Below are 16,201 nucleotides of genomic sequence, written 5' to 3'. Positions count from 1 at the left end.
ATAGCATCTACTATCACTAAATGGTTAAACAAAAGTTTTTATTCAAAATCCTCACAAAGCAGGTAGTATGCCCATTTTACAAAGAAAGAGATTCAGGGCTTCCCTGGTGGCGCAGTGGCTGAGAGTCTGCCTGCCGATGCAGGGGACACGGGTTCGTGCCCCGGTCTGGGAAGATCCCACATGCAGCAGAGCGCCTGGGCCCGTGAGCCATGGTCGCTGAGCCTGCGCGTCCGGAGCCTTTGCTCCACAATGGGAGGGACCACAACAGTGAGAGGCCCGCGTACCGCAAAAAAAAAAAAAAAAAAAGAAAGAGATTCAGAGAGGTCAAATAACTTGTCATTCGCCTCAATTCCTGTTCCTGTGTTATTCCATAGCCTCCATACTACCACTAAGCCTTATGGCCAACCTAAACTGAAAATAGAGACTTATATTTTATTAAAACTACATATAAAAGGCAGACTGATAATCCAAATGGTCCAATGGCCAAAATATTAACTCACCCTATTTTACCTTTTAGGTAATTTATGAAGAGTGTCTACCAAGCAATGAAGACACATCCAGTCAAACAAGTGTTATCCCATTCATTCAAAAATCTACTGAACACCTAATATATGCTAGATTCAAAAGATATACAGGTACTTAAGCTTCTAACCTAGTAGAAAAGTTTACAGTCTTGAGCAGAGATTCCTCCCTAAATATACATGAAGAGCTTTTTTTTTCCTTTCAATTTTTATTTATTTATTTATTTATTTTTGGCTGTGTTGGGTCTCCGTTGCTGCACATGGGCTTTCTCTAGTTGTGGCGAGCAGGGGCTACTCTTCGTTGCAGTGCACGGGCTTCTCATTGCGGTGGCTTCTCTTGTTGCGGAGCACGGGCTCTAGGCGCGTGGGCTTAGTTTTTCTGCGGCATGTGGGATCTTCCCGGGCCAGGGATCGAAACTGTATCCCCTGCATTGGCAGGCAGATTCTTATCCACTGTGCTCTTCAGGGAAGCCCTGAAGAGCTTTTTTAAAAATGCATACACCAAGGTCTCAACCCAGAAGTTGTGGTTCACAAGTTCTATAGTGGACCAAAACTCCATAATATTTTAAAGTTGTATAAGCAATTCTGAACCACTGGTATAGAAGCCACATGTCTCTTTTTTTATCCTAACTGTTGCAGCTGATCAGGAAACCTATGGAGTAGTTTTTTCCTCTCTTCCAATTGCTATCTAAGGCTACAATATATCTGACTTTCAATAACAGAAAATATTAAATTCTTTGAAAGTGAATGTGATTCTTGCAAGAAGACAAATGCAAATAATCAAATGAAAATAAAGTGGATGATCAAACTAAGAAATGTAATTTTGGGTTAAAACATTTGAAAAAAAAGAATGATGAGAAATAAAGTACCATTTCATTTAGAAAGATTTTCACTAGGTTACAATCTACTGTTTTAAATGTAAACACCTGAGAATTACAAAAGAATTCTGATCAGCCCAGTATGAAATTAGTTTGTCTAGCACTGTGCTGGGAACTATTTCTGTTCACCCATCACTCAAAACGGTACAATCTTAGTAGATTATTCCTTCAAGTATTCTTGTAAACCAAGTGTTTTCTTTCTCATTTAAATTTAAGTCTCTAGTCATCACTCTCACATAACTACCTAATGAATCAAATCTCTGTCCCCTTTAAACATTTATACCATTCACTTGCCTAAATGACTTTCTTCATGCTTTAGCAGGGAAATCTTTGTATCAGTCAAAGTTCCTGCTCTACTGTACTTCGATACCATAAGCTTCTTTTGACAGTTTCCTATTAAGAGATGTTAATTTCATTCAAACTTTAATATTCAAACTTCTTTTTAAGATGGGTCACTCATTTTTTATATATAAGCTAAACAATTTAATTAGCAGTATTACAAACATTAACAAGCAACTCTCACAGGCCATAATACTAAACTTCATGGTTAAGTTTTTCTTTTGGGGGGCTTTTTTTGGGTGGGGTGGGAATCGAATGGGAGGAAGAGGCACACAAGAAGGATGGTACAGAAAACTAGTGAAACTGTAGGCAAAATTTACCGAGTGTGTACATACACTGAGAGAAAGTCCACAGCTTTAAACAGATTCTTAAAAGCGTCCATAAAACCCCCCAAAAATAAAATCACTTATCTATCGTAGGGATATATGAGACAGTGTCCCTACCATTCCATACAACTTACAGGAAATAAAGGGGGGATAGGACATGTTAAATGCCACCATGGGGATGTGAAATCCAGACTGTGAAAAACAATAAAGTATAATTAACCCAGGTTCTTCAACAAAATGAAAGAAAATGGATGAAGAAAGTGAGGGAAAGGAAACCTATAAACTAGAAGAAGACCTATGAGACCTATTAACCAACCACAATGAAAGAACTTATGTGGATCCCAACTCAAACTGTAAAAGAAAAAAAAAAATTGAGACAATTAGGGAATTTGAATGACTGGGTAAGTGATGATATTAAGAAGTTATTGTTAGTTTTACTAGGGATAGAATGGTATAGTGGCTATTTTAAAAGAATCCTTATCTTTTAAAGATACATAGTAAAATATTTATGAAGGATATGAAGAAAAACGCTTTAGATACTTCTAAAAAGTTGCAATTTCAAACTACATGTTAACATGCCTTGACACTCAAAAAAATTTTTTAAGAAGTTTTGTCAATCACTTCACTTACACAGTTAATTCTCTTTAAGGGTTGTAATTATCCAATCAAAAGCTAGAAATGTTTCGGAGTACAACATACCCGAACAGCTTGTTCCTTTTTGATGCCTTCTACAATATCAATAGGTTCTTTAACTATGGCCTCAGGAGTCTCAGCAGCAACATCTTCAATGTTGACACCACCTTGAGAACTTCCTATCAATACAGGACCCTAGCAGGAGGGGAAACAGCCAAAATATCTAGATTTTATTTTGGAACCGTCAATAAAATCTTAAAATCTATTTGTGTACACTATAGACTTATACATCTATCACTCCCCACTATTTTTAAATTCCCTTGAGAATTTATCCTTGCATCACCTGCACAATGCCCCCCCTAAGTTTTCAATTGAAATAATGGAAAAGAAGTGAAAAGGAAGAGGAAGACAATGGCTCACCTGTGAGGGAAAAAGATTAAAAACAGATACAAATGTATACCAAACAACTTAATATAATCATATACATATGTGAAATATAACCTATACATTTTTCACAAGAACTGAAGGGACATTAAAGTATTGTTTAAAGAACATTAAAAAAATCATATAACAGTTTACTGATATTTAATAGGGAAAGCCTAACGAACAAAAGGTCCTGACTTTATAAGCGCTAGCCCTACTAGAAGTCAGTAAAAAAGAAAGCTACCTACCTTGAAAGAATAGCTCTGGCTATTATCATGAGCAATATAAGAAGGTAAGATGATAAATACCAAACAATTAAGTTAACTTTTAAGTCTTCTAAAATCAATCAAGAAAAACCAAAGTAAAATTATCTAATAGATTTGCTAATTTATGCACAAAACCAGAAATAATCTTAACATGCAAAAACAAGGAAATGGTAAAACCATGCTACTAAAGATTATTTAATGCATCTGGAAAGGAAAATGATCTCAGCAGTGTAATCTAGGAAAAAATGATACAAAACCTTCGATTCTATTCTCAACTGTGTTTTTTTTAACATAAAGTGTGCTTAAATATGCACCCTCCCACTATTCACACAAGCAGAAAAAAGATAAGAAATAAAACATTAAATCATAAGACTTTTATTTTATGTGTCACTATTTTAAAAAAAATTTCTACAGTGAATATATTATTCTTAATCCAGAAAAAAAAAAACCTCAAAAGACTAATTTCACTTTTCTATCCCAGTACCTAAGTGTTTCAGTAACAAATTCATTTCAAGGTATAATGTAAAGGAATAATATTATATTCATTACTGTTTGGAGAACAATACAGTCCTTCAAATCCTCAAAATATGGCAATAGCCAAAGGGACCAGGGTGGGGGAGGCAGGGTGGTGGTGGTGGTGGTGGTGGTGGTGGAATTTATTATTTTTTAAAGAGAGTTAACTGTTACTTAGGCAAAAAAAGATTTAAGTATCAGCCCTCCAGGAGAAAAACTGGGTGGTTGAGGAACAAGGATGGGTGGAAGATTTGTATTTCCCTGTACATCTTTGTACCTTTTAAATTTTATACTGCCTGACTAGATTTCAATATACATGTGTAATAAAGAATTTGGCTGGCCTTTGTCCCCAGTGCATGGGAGGCAACTTCTAAACCCTCCCCTACATCTGAGAGTTTATGTTAATGAGGTGACTCACAATGGACCCCTAGATAATACAAAGGAGATGACTCAGGTGGGCACTGACCAGGTCAGAAAGACTAATGATGTGATTAGAAGGTTGGAGCTTTGAGCCACATGATATCAGCCCACACTTCCAAGAGGGAAGGAGGCCTGGAGATTAAGTTTAACTTAGTGGGCAATGATTCAGTCAATCATTCCTACTTCATAACCCCTGCACACCCCCACTGCCACTACCCAAAAATACTCTGGACATCAGGGTCAGCAAGATGGTAGAAAAGAAAGCCCCAGATTTTGCTCTCCCACAGAAACACCAACTTAACAACAACAATATATGACCCCAAATGCCTATTAGAGAAAACCAGAAAACAGTTAAGAAGTTGCAGTACTCCAAGCAAGTTCAACTGCAAGGAAATGGGCAAGAAAAGTCATTTTATTTCATCTAAGTGAGCCCCTCCCCCAAGCCAACACAGCTCAATATCCGAGAAATAGCCCAATGTGGGGCTTCCCCCTTGGGAGGGAAAGAGAAGAGTGAAATGTGCATCTAGCATTTCTGCTTTTCAGGGGTCTGTCCAAGGAACTGGTTTCTGTCTCACCTGACTTGGAGGGCTAACAGGGAACCTGCAAACTCTGAATGTCTTGTGGGGGAGAGGCACTGAGAACAAAATAAAGCTCAGCAGCTTGTGACAGCACCAGAGAACTTGTAATACTATAGACAGAAGCCAACACAGCTCACCAAAGTTGGAGGAAAGCACCCAACTCATGGCTTTCTTTTTAACAACTCAAGGAAGTAGAAAAAGAAGAACAAACTGAACCCAATGTTAGCAAAAGGAAGGAAATAATAAAGATTAAAGCAGAAACATATGAAATAGAAAATTTTTTAAAAAACAGAAAAAAATTAGCAAAACTAAGAGTTGGTTTGTTAAAAAGATCAACAAAATTGACTAACCATTAGCTAGACTAAGAAAAATAGAAAAGATTCAAATAACAAAAATCAGTAGTGAAAGAGGAGACATTACAACTGATGCCACAGAAGTGAAAAGGACCATAAGAGACTACTATGAACAATCAAACACCAACAAATTGGGTAATCTAGAAGAAATAAATCCCTAGAAACATACAATCTAGCAAGACTGAGCCATGGAGAAATAAAAAATCTGAACAGAGCTATAACAAGGAGATTGAATGAGTAATCAAAAACCTCCCGACAAAGAAAAGCCCAGGACGAGATGGCTTCACTGAAGAATTCCACCAATCTTTCTCAAACTATTCCAAAAAAAAAAAGAAAACTGAAGAGGAGGGAACACTGCCAAACTCATTCCATGAGGCTAGCATTACCCTGTTACAACATCAGACAAAGATACTACAGGAAAACTACTGACCAATACCCCTGATGAATATTGATGCAAAAACTCTTAACAAAATACTAGCCTACCAAATTCAATAACACATTAAAAGGATTATATATCATGATCAAAGGGGGTTTATTCCTGGAATGCAAGGATGGTTCAACATAGGAAAATCAATCAGTGTACCACACCACATTAATAGAATCAAGGTCAAAAAAACCACATGACCATCTCAATTGCTGCAGAAAAAGCATTTGAAAAAATTCAACACCCTTTCATAAAAACACTCAACAAACTAGGAAGAGAAGGACTACATCAACATAATAAAGGCCACAGATGAAAAGCCTACAACCAACATCATATTCAATGGTGAACAACTAAAAGCTTGCCTTCTAAGATTAGGAAAAAGGCAAGGATGCCCATTCTCACCATTTTATCCAATATAGTATTCGAAGTCCTAGCTAGAGCAACCAGACAAGAGAAAGAAACAGAAAGCACCCAAATAGGAAAGGAAGAAATAAAATTACCTCTGTTCACAGATGATATATCATGCATATACAAAACTCTCAAGAATCCCCCCAAAAACTGGCTAAGAATAAATGAGTTCAGCAAAGTTACAGCACAAAATCAACACACAAATATGCCTTGCATCCCTATACACTGACAATGAACAATCTAAAAAGGAAATTAAGACAATGATCCAATTTATTGATATAATAGAGTCAAAAAGAATAAAATAGTTAGGAATAAACTTAACCAAGGAGACAAAAGACTTGTACACTAAAAACTACAAAACAACGCTGAATGAAACTGAAGAAGACACAAATAAGTAAACATCCTGTGTTCATGGATTGGAAGACTTAATATTATTAGAATGTTCAATACTACGCAAAGCAATCTACAGATTCCATGCAATCCCTATTAAAATCCTAATGGTATTTTTTCCCCAATACAATCTTTTTTCCACTGTCCATTTTTTTGCAAAAATAGGGGGAAAAAATCCTAAAATTCACATGGAATCTCATAGGACCCTGAATAACCAAAATATCTTGAGAAAGAAAAACAAAGCTGGAGGCCTCTTACTTCCTGATTTCAAAACATATTACAAAGCTATAGTAATCAAAACAGTATGGTTCTGACAATAAAGACAGACCTCAATGGAATAGAATAGAGAACCCAGAAATAAATCCTCATATATATGGTCAAATGGTCTTCCAAAGGTACCAAGGCTACACAATGGGGAAAGGACAGGCTCTTCAACAAATGGTATTAGGGAAACTAGATACCACATGCATAATAATGAAGTTAGACCCTTACCTTATACATATACAAAAATTATCTCAAAATGGATGAAAGACTTAAATGTAAGACCTAAAACTGTAAAACTCCTAGAAAACACAGGGGAAAAGATTCATGACATGGGATTTGGCAATAATTTCTTGAATAAGAGAAAATCACAGGCAACAAAAGCAAACTATACAAATGGGACTATATCAAACTTAAAAACTTCTACACAGCAGAAGAAACAATCAACAAAAAGGCAACCTAGAGAGTGGGAGAAAATATATGCAAACTGTATGTGTGAGATTAATATTCAGAATATATAAAGAACTACAACTCAACCAGAAAATGAAACAACCCAATTTAAAAATCGGCAAAAGACTTGAATAGACATTTCTCCAAAGGAAATACACATCTTAGCTTAGGATGCTATAACAAAATACCAGACTGGGTGGCTTAAACAACAGACATTTATTTCTCACAATTCATGGTTCACACCCATACTAATCTCCTTATCAAATGGTTCTTCAGCCACACCCTTCATAATTATCTTCCAAATAGCTTTCTAGTTTTTTGCAATATAGGCAGGGTGAGAATTTTCCAAACGTTTAAATTCTGATTCCTTTTTGCTTAATAATTCCTTCTTCAATTCATTTCTCTCTTCTCAAGTTTTACTATAAGCAGTAAGGAGAAATGAAGCCACCCCTTCAATACTTTGCTTAGAAATCTCCTCAGCTGGGACTTCCCTTGTGGCACAGTGGTTAAGAATCCACCTGCCAATGTAGGGGATATGGGTTCGAGCCCTGGTCCGGGAAGATCCCACGTGCCGCGGCACAACTAAGCCCACACTCCAGACCCCGCGAGCCACAACTACTGAGCCTGCACACCAGAACTACTGAAGCCTGCGCCCCTAGAGCCAGTGCTCTGCAACAAGAGGAGCCACCGCAATGAGAAGCCTGTGCACCGCAATGAAGAGTAGCCCCCACTCGCCGCAACTAGAGAAAGCCCATGCACAGCAACGAAGACCGAAAGCAGCCAAAAATTTAAAAATTAATAAATCTGTTAAAAAATCTCCTCAGCTAAATATTTAATATCATCACTCCCAAGTTCTACCTTCCACAAAACACTGGAACATGAATACAATTCAGTCAAATTCTTTGCCACTTTACAACAAGGATCATCTTTTTTGCATCATCTGAAGACATGTTCTTCATTTCTGAGCCCTCACCAGAATGGTCTCTACCATCCATACTTCTACCAACATTCTGTTCATGATTATTTATATAATCTCTAAGAAGATGGACGCTTTCTCTGTATCTCTACTTTTTTCTTTCTGAGTCCTCACCAGAATCAACTTTAAAAGTCCTTTCATGGCAATCTCAGCTTTTTCTAGCATGCACCTCAAAACTCTTCCGGTTACACAGTTCCATGACATTGGCAGTTAGGGCTTCAATATATGAATTCTGGGGGAGACATAAACATTCAATCCATAACAACATACAAATGGCCAACAAGCATGTGAAAGGGTACTCAATATTATTAATCATTGGGGAAATGCATATCAAAACCACAATATAACCTCATACCCATCAGGATAATTTCTGTCAATAATAATAACAGTGTTTGTGAGAAAGTGGAGAAAATGGAACTCTTGTACCCTGTTGGTAGAAATGTAAAATAGTGGACTCACTGTAGAGAACAGTATGGAGGTTCCTCAAAAACTTCAATATACAATCCAGCAATCCTACTTCTGGGTATATATCAAAAAAACTGAAAACAGAACCTCAAATAGATACTTCCATGCCCATGTTAACTGCAACATTATTCATAATAGCCAAGAGGCAGAAGAAACCTGGATGTCCACCAACAGATGAAAGATAAAGAAAATAATGTACATACATACAGTGGAATATTATTCAGCCTTTAAAAGTAAAGAAATCTTGACATATGCTACAACATAGATGAACCTTGAGGACATTATGATAAGCAAAATAAACCAATCACAAAAAGACAAATACTGCATGATTCCACTGATATGAGGTATCTAAAATAATCAAAATCTTACAAACAGAAAGAATGGTGGTTGCCAGGAGTTGAAGGAAGGGATAAAGGGGAAGGTGTTTTTCAATGGATACAGAGTTTCAGTTTCACAAGATGGAAAATGTCCTTGATCTGTTGTACAACAATATGCACAAAGTTCACATTATTGTACTGTACACATAAAAGCTGTTAAAGATAGTAAATTTCATATTCTATGTTTTGACCACAATTTAAAAAATAAAAACAACTCGACTAGAAACTCAGTGGGCATTTGTGTTTGCCAATATTCTGTGTATTGTCACATATCAATATGTCAGGAGGGTGACACATCCCTGAAGCAAATGGAAACTTTATGCTTGGGACTCTCCCAGACCTTGCCCTATGCATCATCTGTCCATTTTGCTGGTTCTGATTTGTATCCTTTGGCAATAGTAAAACTGTAATCACAAGTGTAGTATTTTCCTAAGTTCTGTGAGTCATTCTAGCAAATTATGAAACCTGAGGGGTACTAGGAATTCCCAAACTTGTTGCCAGCTCGTCAGAAGTGAGGGTGACCTGGGGACCCCCAAACTTGAGGCTGATGTCTGAAGTGAGGGCAGTCATGTGGAGGACTGTGCCCTTAACCTGTGAAGTCTGGCTCAATTCTGGTTACTTGGTGTCAGAGCTCACGGCAACAAACACAAAAAATATTTAATAGAAGAATTCATTGTGCGTTTCTGAGACTAAAGAAGAGAACAATGGCAAGCTTAAGTCAAGGGAAATGTTTGAAATTAAAGTCTAATTTTTACTTTCTCTATAAACTTCAAATGAAAAGGTATTCTTCATTTTCCCCTAGAAAGGCAATTCAAAATTATAAGCTTTTAAAGAGATCTAAAGAGAGAGGAAAAAACTCAGATTTAAGAAGAATCTATCAACTACTATCATGCTATTAAAGTAAAATATAGATAAATGAATCTACTGTCATGCTACTGAAGTAAAATATAAGTAAATGAATCTACAGATAACCCCCAAATACAATTTTATTCAACTGAAAAGGTAGAATCAACAAACTTTTAAAGTATTTGAACATTTTATTCTAGTTTTACTGTCCTTTTCTTTTCATATCTACTGATAAGAGAAGTGAAGAGCCACATAAAAGGCAGTACTACTGGGGGAAAAACGTTTCTCACTAAAGTAATGATTAGATCTCCAAGAGTTCGCTATAAGTTAGAGAAAAGTCTAAAAAAAAATACATATGAAATAATAAATATATAAAAGAAAGTGAACAAATTCTCTTTGTACTAATTCCCTGACCAACTAGAAAGAAACCCCAAAATTTATAGCCAATTAGTCAGAAGAAAGCTTACATAGGTAAATAAAATAGAGATCAGTTAAAACAATGACTGTAGTTTTGCATATGATCATGACTGCTGAATGAACTGGTGCTTCTGTTTAAATGATTTGGTTTTAACTTTTAAATCTTAGTAATAAGCTTTCAGAACAATTTAAGTTCTAGCAAAGAACTGTAATTTCAAATAAATTAATAATGCTATTTTCACCTTCTTAACCTAAATTCCTCTTTTCTTGTTGGTCTTACAAAAGGTTTTGCCTTAAAATGGATTTGAATTTAAAATCATATGACAAAGAGGCCACTTAAAATAAGTATCTCTTTTTAAGAAAAGTATGGAAAATAAAATTTGGAATTCTCACGGCACATTTTATATTTAATCCAAGCAAAGTAAAAGACTGACACAGTTAAACGTACCATTCATTTACAGTAGATTGCAATGTTTTACTAGGAAAATAAAGCAGCAAATGTGATTTGTTAAATCAGATTTGTCTCAGTCCAGAAGTTCCCAGCAGGCACTGGGAAAATGTTAAGAAATCTGATTTTTAAAAAGTACCAAAACACAGAATAGGAATTTAAATTGATTTTTTTTTTTGGCATGTCAACCCCATGGTACATATCTGCCCAGGCTTCCTAATGCAATACATACAAAGAATACCAGTAGAGTTTATGATTCATCTTCTGAAAACAGATAAGCAACAAAAGCAATTTTTAAAGATCAGTTAAGTCCTCGACTTCCCTGGTGGCGCAGTTGTTAAGAATCTGCCTGCCAATTCAGGGGACACGGGTTCGAGCCCTGGTCCGGGAAGATCCCACATGCCACAGAGCAACTAAGCCCGTGCGCCACAACTACTGAGCCCGCGTACCATACGTGCTCTTCAACAAGAGAAGCCACCGCAATGAGAAGCCCACACACGGCAACAAAGAGTAGCCCCCGCTCACTGCAACTAGAGAAAGCCTGCACACAGCAATCAAGACCCAACGCAGCCAAAAATAAATAAATAAATAGGTTTTTTTTTAAGCCCACATATTAAAATAAAAAAAGATCAGTTAAATCCTAAGCATATGACTTTAATTCAATCAAAATGGGCTTTTCTTTTTAAATAGCCGACTTATTTTTTGTCGTTTAATAGGAACCTGTCCAGAGGGAATCCCAAAATAGTTCTTTTTACCCCAAAAGTAACACCAACCAACTCCACATTGGCCTAATATGATAGCATCAAAGCACATTATAATGTCTTTGGCCAGATAGTTCAACTAGTACTACTGAATTTTTAGCATGAATTATTACAACTATATATTACTTGTGCAAATGAAATAAAAACATTTTTCCTTAATAAGACTCAGAGTTCTCCAAAAATTCAAGTTCTTAAAATGAATTCAAATATGATCATTTTTCCTAATGCTTTAACATATCTTTAATACAATATATTCACTGTGTTACATTCATATCTTTAATAACACATATTCAGTTTGCTACATTTATTCTAATCAAGATGAGCTACTCTGTGCAATATTACAGGACTCATATCTCAAACTGTCCAGGCACATACACCTTGTTCCTGGCTATAACAGAAAGTAAAAACATTAATAACTAACAAAATGATAGATGTTGATATATAACATCAATGAAAAGGAAAAGAAAATGTAGTGAAAATAAATGAATTTGTAAAAACATAATTTTTGCAAATATTTGTAATATATAAGGTTATTGTCATGGGATTTCTAAAGTAACTTACAAAACTAAATTCTATCACATAAAGAAACCTACAGAGGTAAAGACATCACTTACAAACAAAACAATGTTCTTTAATCTTATATTCTGAGTGGGTTTTTACTACCATCTAGTGTTATACCTTAAAAATACTTTCTTATAAAAATTCAAAGTTACAAAACATATTTTATAATATCACTCAAACATTACAAGAAAACTTAATGAACTGTAAAAAAAAATCACAATATGGAAAATAGCTATTTTTAAAAAAGCTGTTTTATATAAGAAAACATTTTCATGACCCCTTAAAATTTTTGTTACATTACTAATTACGTAATTAGTGATGTTCTACATCAAATCCTGACTAGGGCTACCAAATATGTACCCAGCCTGCTTCAAAAGACAAGCTAGTTACTACACAGATTCAGCTCATAAAAGTTAACCAATGCACTCAAAAAGCCAGATAATTACACCATAAAATCACTGTCAATGCCCTTTCCAAGCCCTAGGTCTATGAAGGAATTTTCTCTTCATGTGATGCCTTAAGTTCACTGCTAGCATTCTAAGTTCCATAAAGAGAGCAGAGCAGAATAAGGTTATGCTCCTTAGAAGCATACTGTTTCCTATTGAATGCCATCCTTGAACTTACCAAGTATCAAATCCTCTTGTGAAACAAATCGCAAACTATCAAAAATACGAAGAGGTTGAAAAAGAAAAAGATGAGGCCAGGGATACACATTCTCTTAGTGGTTCCAGAGACTTTCTCTTTGGTTAGAATATCTTACTGTGCTAGAAATTATTTTCTCAGTCTATGGAATCTAAAGGTGAATCAGAAATGATTTAAGCTGCTCTTAGCAAATTAACAATTTGGAAATTCTGTGGATTTTATTTCAGCATGGTTTTGCCTACAGTTTTTATTACCACAATATTATAGTATTAAGTCTGATGGCATTGATCATGTTGGTTTTTAAAAATGACATAAAAATATTGTTCCCATGACATATACAAATAGATTATGGACCATACCTTTTTAACCCTTCCCATACAAATAGAAATAATAATCAACTTTTGAACTTGAATGTAATAAGATCATCCTAAATGTATCATGTCTACAATTACTCACTTGAAATGACCTTTCCATTGTAATAGCAAAGTAGTATTCTCTCCTGGGATATCTTCGCTCACAAACCAATACTTGATTGCATATTCTGCCCTTTTCTCCTGTTTGCTTGGTAAACAACTTTTTCCCAATCATCTGTGAGGAAACAGCTTTTGCTTCTTCTGGACTAAAATAAGAAAAAGAACTCAAACTCTTTTCTCCTCCAACTGAGAAAAATAAAAGCACATGACAGCCAAAATCTTACCTCATCTAATATTTAAATCTCAGTATTTTTATCAATTCAGTAATAAGGGGCATCTTTTACAAATATACATTGTTTTCTTTAATAATGGTGTCTGTATGTGTAAAACATAACTTACGAGAAAACTATCTTCACTCCCCCTTTGAGGCCACTTTCAAATGTTCCTTTTCCTCTACCACCAGCTAAAACTTGTGCCTTTATCACAACATCTTTTGAACCTAGAAGAAAAACACTTCTATTAGATACAAAGCATGGAGCAGCATGCAACACACAATATTTTGTTATTAAAAATACATATTAAGCAGTGTTATTAAATGTAGTAAAGTCTCATTTACCCACAATGTCAAAAAAGGAGGCATTCCATGTATATATATTTTCTAGATTAGAACACTAAAACATTCACCACCTAAAGACCCACAAACTTAAAAAAATGAGCCACTCATATTAAGCCATTTCTTAAAGCATACTGAAAATAATTTTACCTTTCCCTGATACTTTAAATATCTAGTACTTTGCAAGGTACTAAAAGTACAAAATTGAGGGTCAAATGTCTTCCTAACAATTTCTTCCCTCTATTGATATGTAAACTTACTACACTATGACAATTTGAGTTATAAATGCTGCTTTGAGTAGAAATGTACCATGACTTTCAGGGAAAGTGCCACTATTGATACCAATTCACATTGTCCCACTAACAGAAAGTCCTCTTAATATACATTCGTGAGCTGTACTGTTGTGAGAGGACTATCAGGAGTTAAGGTATGTTTATCAAAAGATTCTAGAATGTTACACTTCTAAGTCTTTAAAACATTTTTTAAGAAATACTCTGAATTTTTCTTCTTTAACAGGTAAACTGGTCTCTCTCTTTTCTTCCCCTTTCTAACATGCTGAAGAAAATTACCAAACTAGCTGTTTAAGCCTAGGTACTACTCTTCATGACCCAGAGCAATACATCTTAGAGGGGCATTCTGTCTCCCGAGACAGGCAGAATTTCAAAGCCTCCTCATGTCGCTTCTCATGGTATTTTGCCCATACTAGCAGTGTAACACCAATATTACATTATGAAAAACAATTAACCTTTGAGGTCAGGGTTAAGGACATTGTCTTATTCGTTGTATCCCTAGCACAAAGCAGTTCCTGGGATATAACCACCACTCCATAAATGTGTATCTGAATAGGCTAAAGATGGGAATTCTACTACTGGGGAAAGGCCACTCTCTAATGCACATATACCAAGCTGAACGAGAGCTGATCAAGGAGGTAACAAATAGTTTGTGATCAAACAAATAAGAAATGACCAAAAGTTAACACTTAAACAATTACTACAAAACGTTTAGAAAATTAATGATATAAATGTGTCCACACTGGAAATGTACACTTAAGTCAGAAGACAGCCCTATGAATCAGTCCAGGCAGTTTCTTTTAAAAAAAAACCCTCTTTCTCATACTCCACATCCATTCAGTCATGAAATCATAGTGGTTCCACCTTCAAAATGTATCTAGAATCTTGACCACTCTTCATCACCTCCATTTTAGGCCCTGGTCCCAGCCACCATTACATCTCACCTAGATTACCCTTGTCCCCAAAAGAATATTCTCAAAGCAGCAGCCAAAGTTCGCATATAACTCCTCTACTTAAAACCTTGCACTGAATGCCCACTTCACTCAGAGTTAAAGCCACAGTCCCTACAATGGCCTCAAGGCCCTGTGTAATCCCCCAGCACCCTTGCCCTTTGTATCATGACCTCTTCATTGTTCACCCCACACCAGCAACTCTAATCTTCCTGTTCCTGGGCATGTCCCTCCCTTCCTTTAGGACTTGGCACTGATGCTCCCTCTCTCCCTGAATACTCTTCATCCAGGTATCTGTTTGGGAAAGGTCCTCATTCCCTTCCAGTTTTTCTTTAAGTCTAAATTGTCCATGAGACTTACCCTGATCACCCTACTTAACACTACCAACTGCCCACCCATGACCAATCCCCCTTAGCCCGCTCATTTTTTTCCATAGAAGTCATCACCTTCAAATCATAACATAAATCTTCCCATGTTTATCATTTTTGTTTTGCTCCCCCACTAAAATATAGACTCCAGGAGGGCAGAATCTTTGTTATGTTCATTGATGTTTGCAAGGTCCTGGGAGGGTTCCTAGCACATAATATTTTCTGAATGATAAATAAAAGAACATTTAGAAATCAAGAGAATTCTTATGAATCTAGATCTTCCACTGCTCTTGAGAAACACAGAACTGGAAATCCTGGGCCCTGCAACTGGAACTGACCACAAGTGCCTTGTTTACACAAGACATCATTTCAATTTGCCATAGTCCCCACCATTCCCAAGTGCCACAACTAATATTAGATGAAGATTAGAGAAAGTTTAGAAATTTCCTTAAAAGTAACAATAATTTTCTTACTGAGAAGACAACAAGTAGTCTCAGGGACTATGGCAAATTAGAGAGTTCATGCCCGAACTAAAAGGAGCAGCCACTAGTCATTCTACCTGTTTCTGGTTACCTGTCAAGTCAGTTTTCTAGTACTTCAGCAATATTCATTTATCTCCAAAAAGGATACCTATAATCCAAACAGTGTAAATGTAATGTAAAAATGGACAACAGTTAAACTGGTGCTCTGCTGGGCTAAATTCAAACATTCCTATTAATTAAGCTAGGAACTTAACATACTGAGCTATTAAGTAAGAGTAATGAAGCTCTATTTTTTCAAAAACATTTTATAAGAAGAAGGCTCTTCCCTAAAGCGTCAATTTTCTTTTTTTAAGAAAATAAACTCCGTAAGGGCACAGATGATTCTTCAAAAATTCCTTCTAAAAAAGCC

At 35.8% G+C, this 16,201-nt stretch overlaps 1 protein-coding gene across 4 annotated transcripts in view; it reads right to left on the bottom strand.

Moving 5' to 3' along the window:
- Window positions 1–16,201, bottom strand: part of SUCLA2 (succinate-CoA ligase ADP-forming subunit beta) — a 48,225-nt gene that overhangs the window by 17,979 nt on the left and 14,045 nt on the right. For 3 of the 4 annotated variants that reach the window (XR_012327670.1, XR_012327672.1, XM_019936579.3), the window contains exons 3-5: window positions 13,489–13,588; window positions 13,133–13,295; window positions 2,764–2,892 (exon numbers count right to left, since the gene is read on the bottom strand). Coding sequence is in view for 1 of the 4 variants with exons in the window: in XM_019936579.3 (XP_019792138.2) it covers window positions 2,764–2,892; window positions 13,133–13,295; window positions 13,489–13,588 (392 nt within the window). In the remaining 3 variants the exon portion in view is untranslated. The remainder of the gene's footprint in view (window positions 1–2,763; window positions 2,893–13,132; window positions 13,296–13,488; window positions 13,589–16,201) is intronic. The other variant, XR_012327671.1, reaches the window with a different exon arrangement.

Source organism: Tursiops truncatus, chromosome 18 (assembly GCF_011762595.2).
Source record: "Tursiops truncatus isolate mTurTru1 chromosome 18, mTurTru1.mat.Y, whole genome shotgun sequence".
Classification (NCBI taxonomy): Eukaryota; Metazoa; Chordata; class Mammalia; order Artiodactyla; family Delphinidae; genus Tursiops; species Tursiops truncatus.
This window is presented reverse-complemented; position numbering and strand designations above follow the sequence as displayed.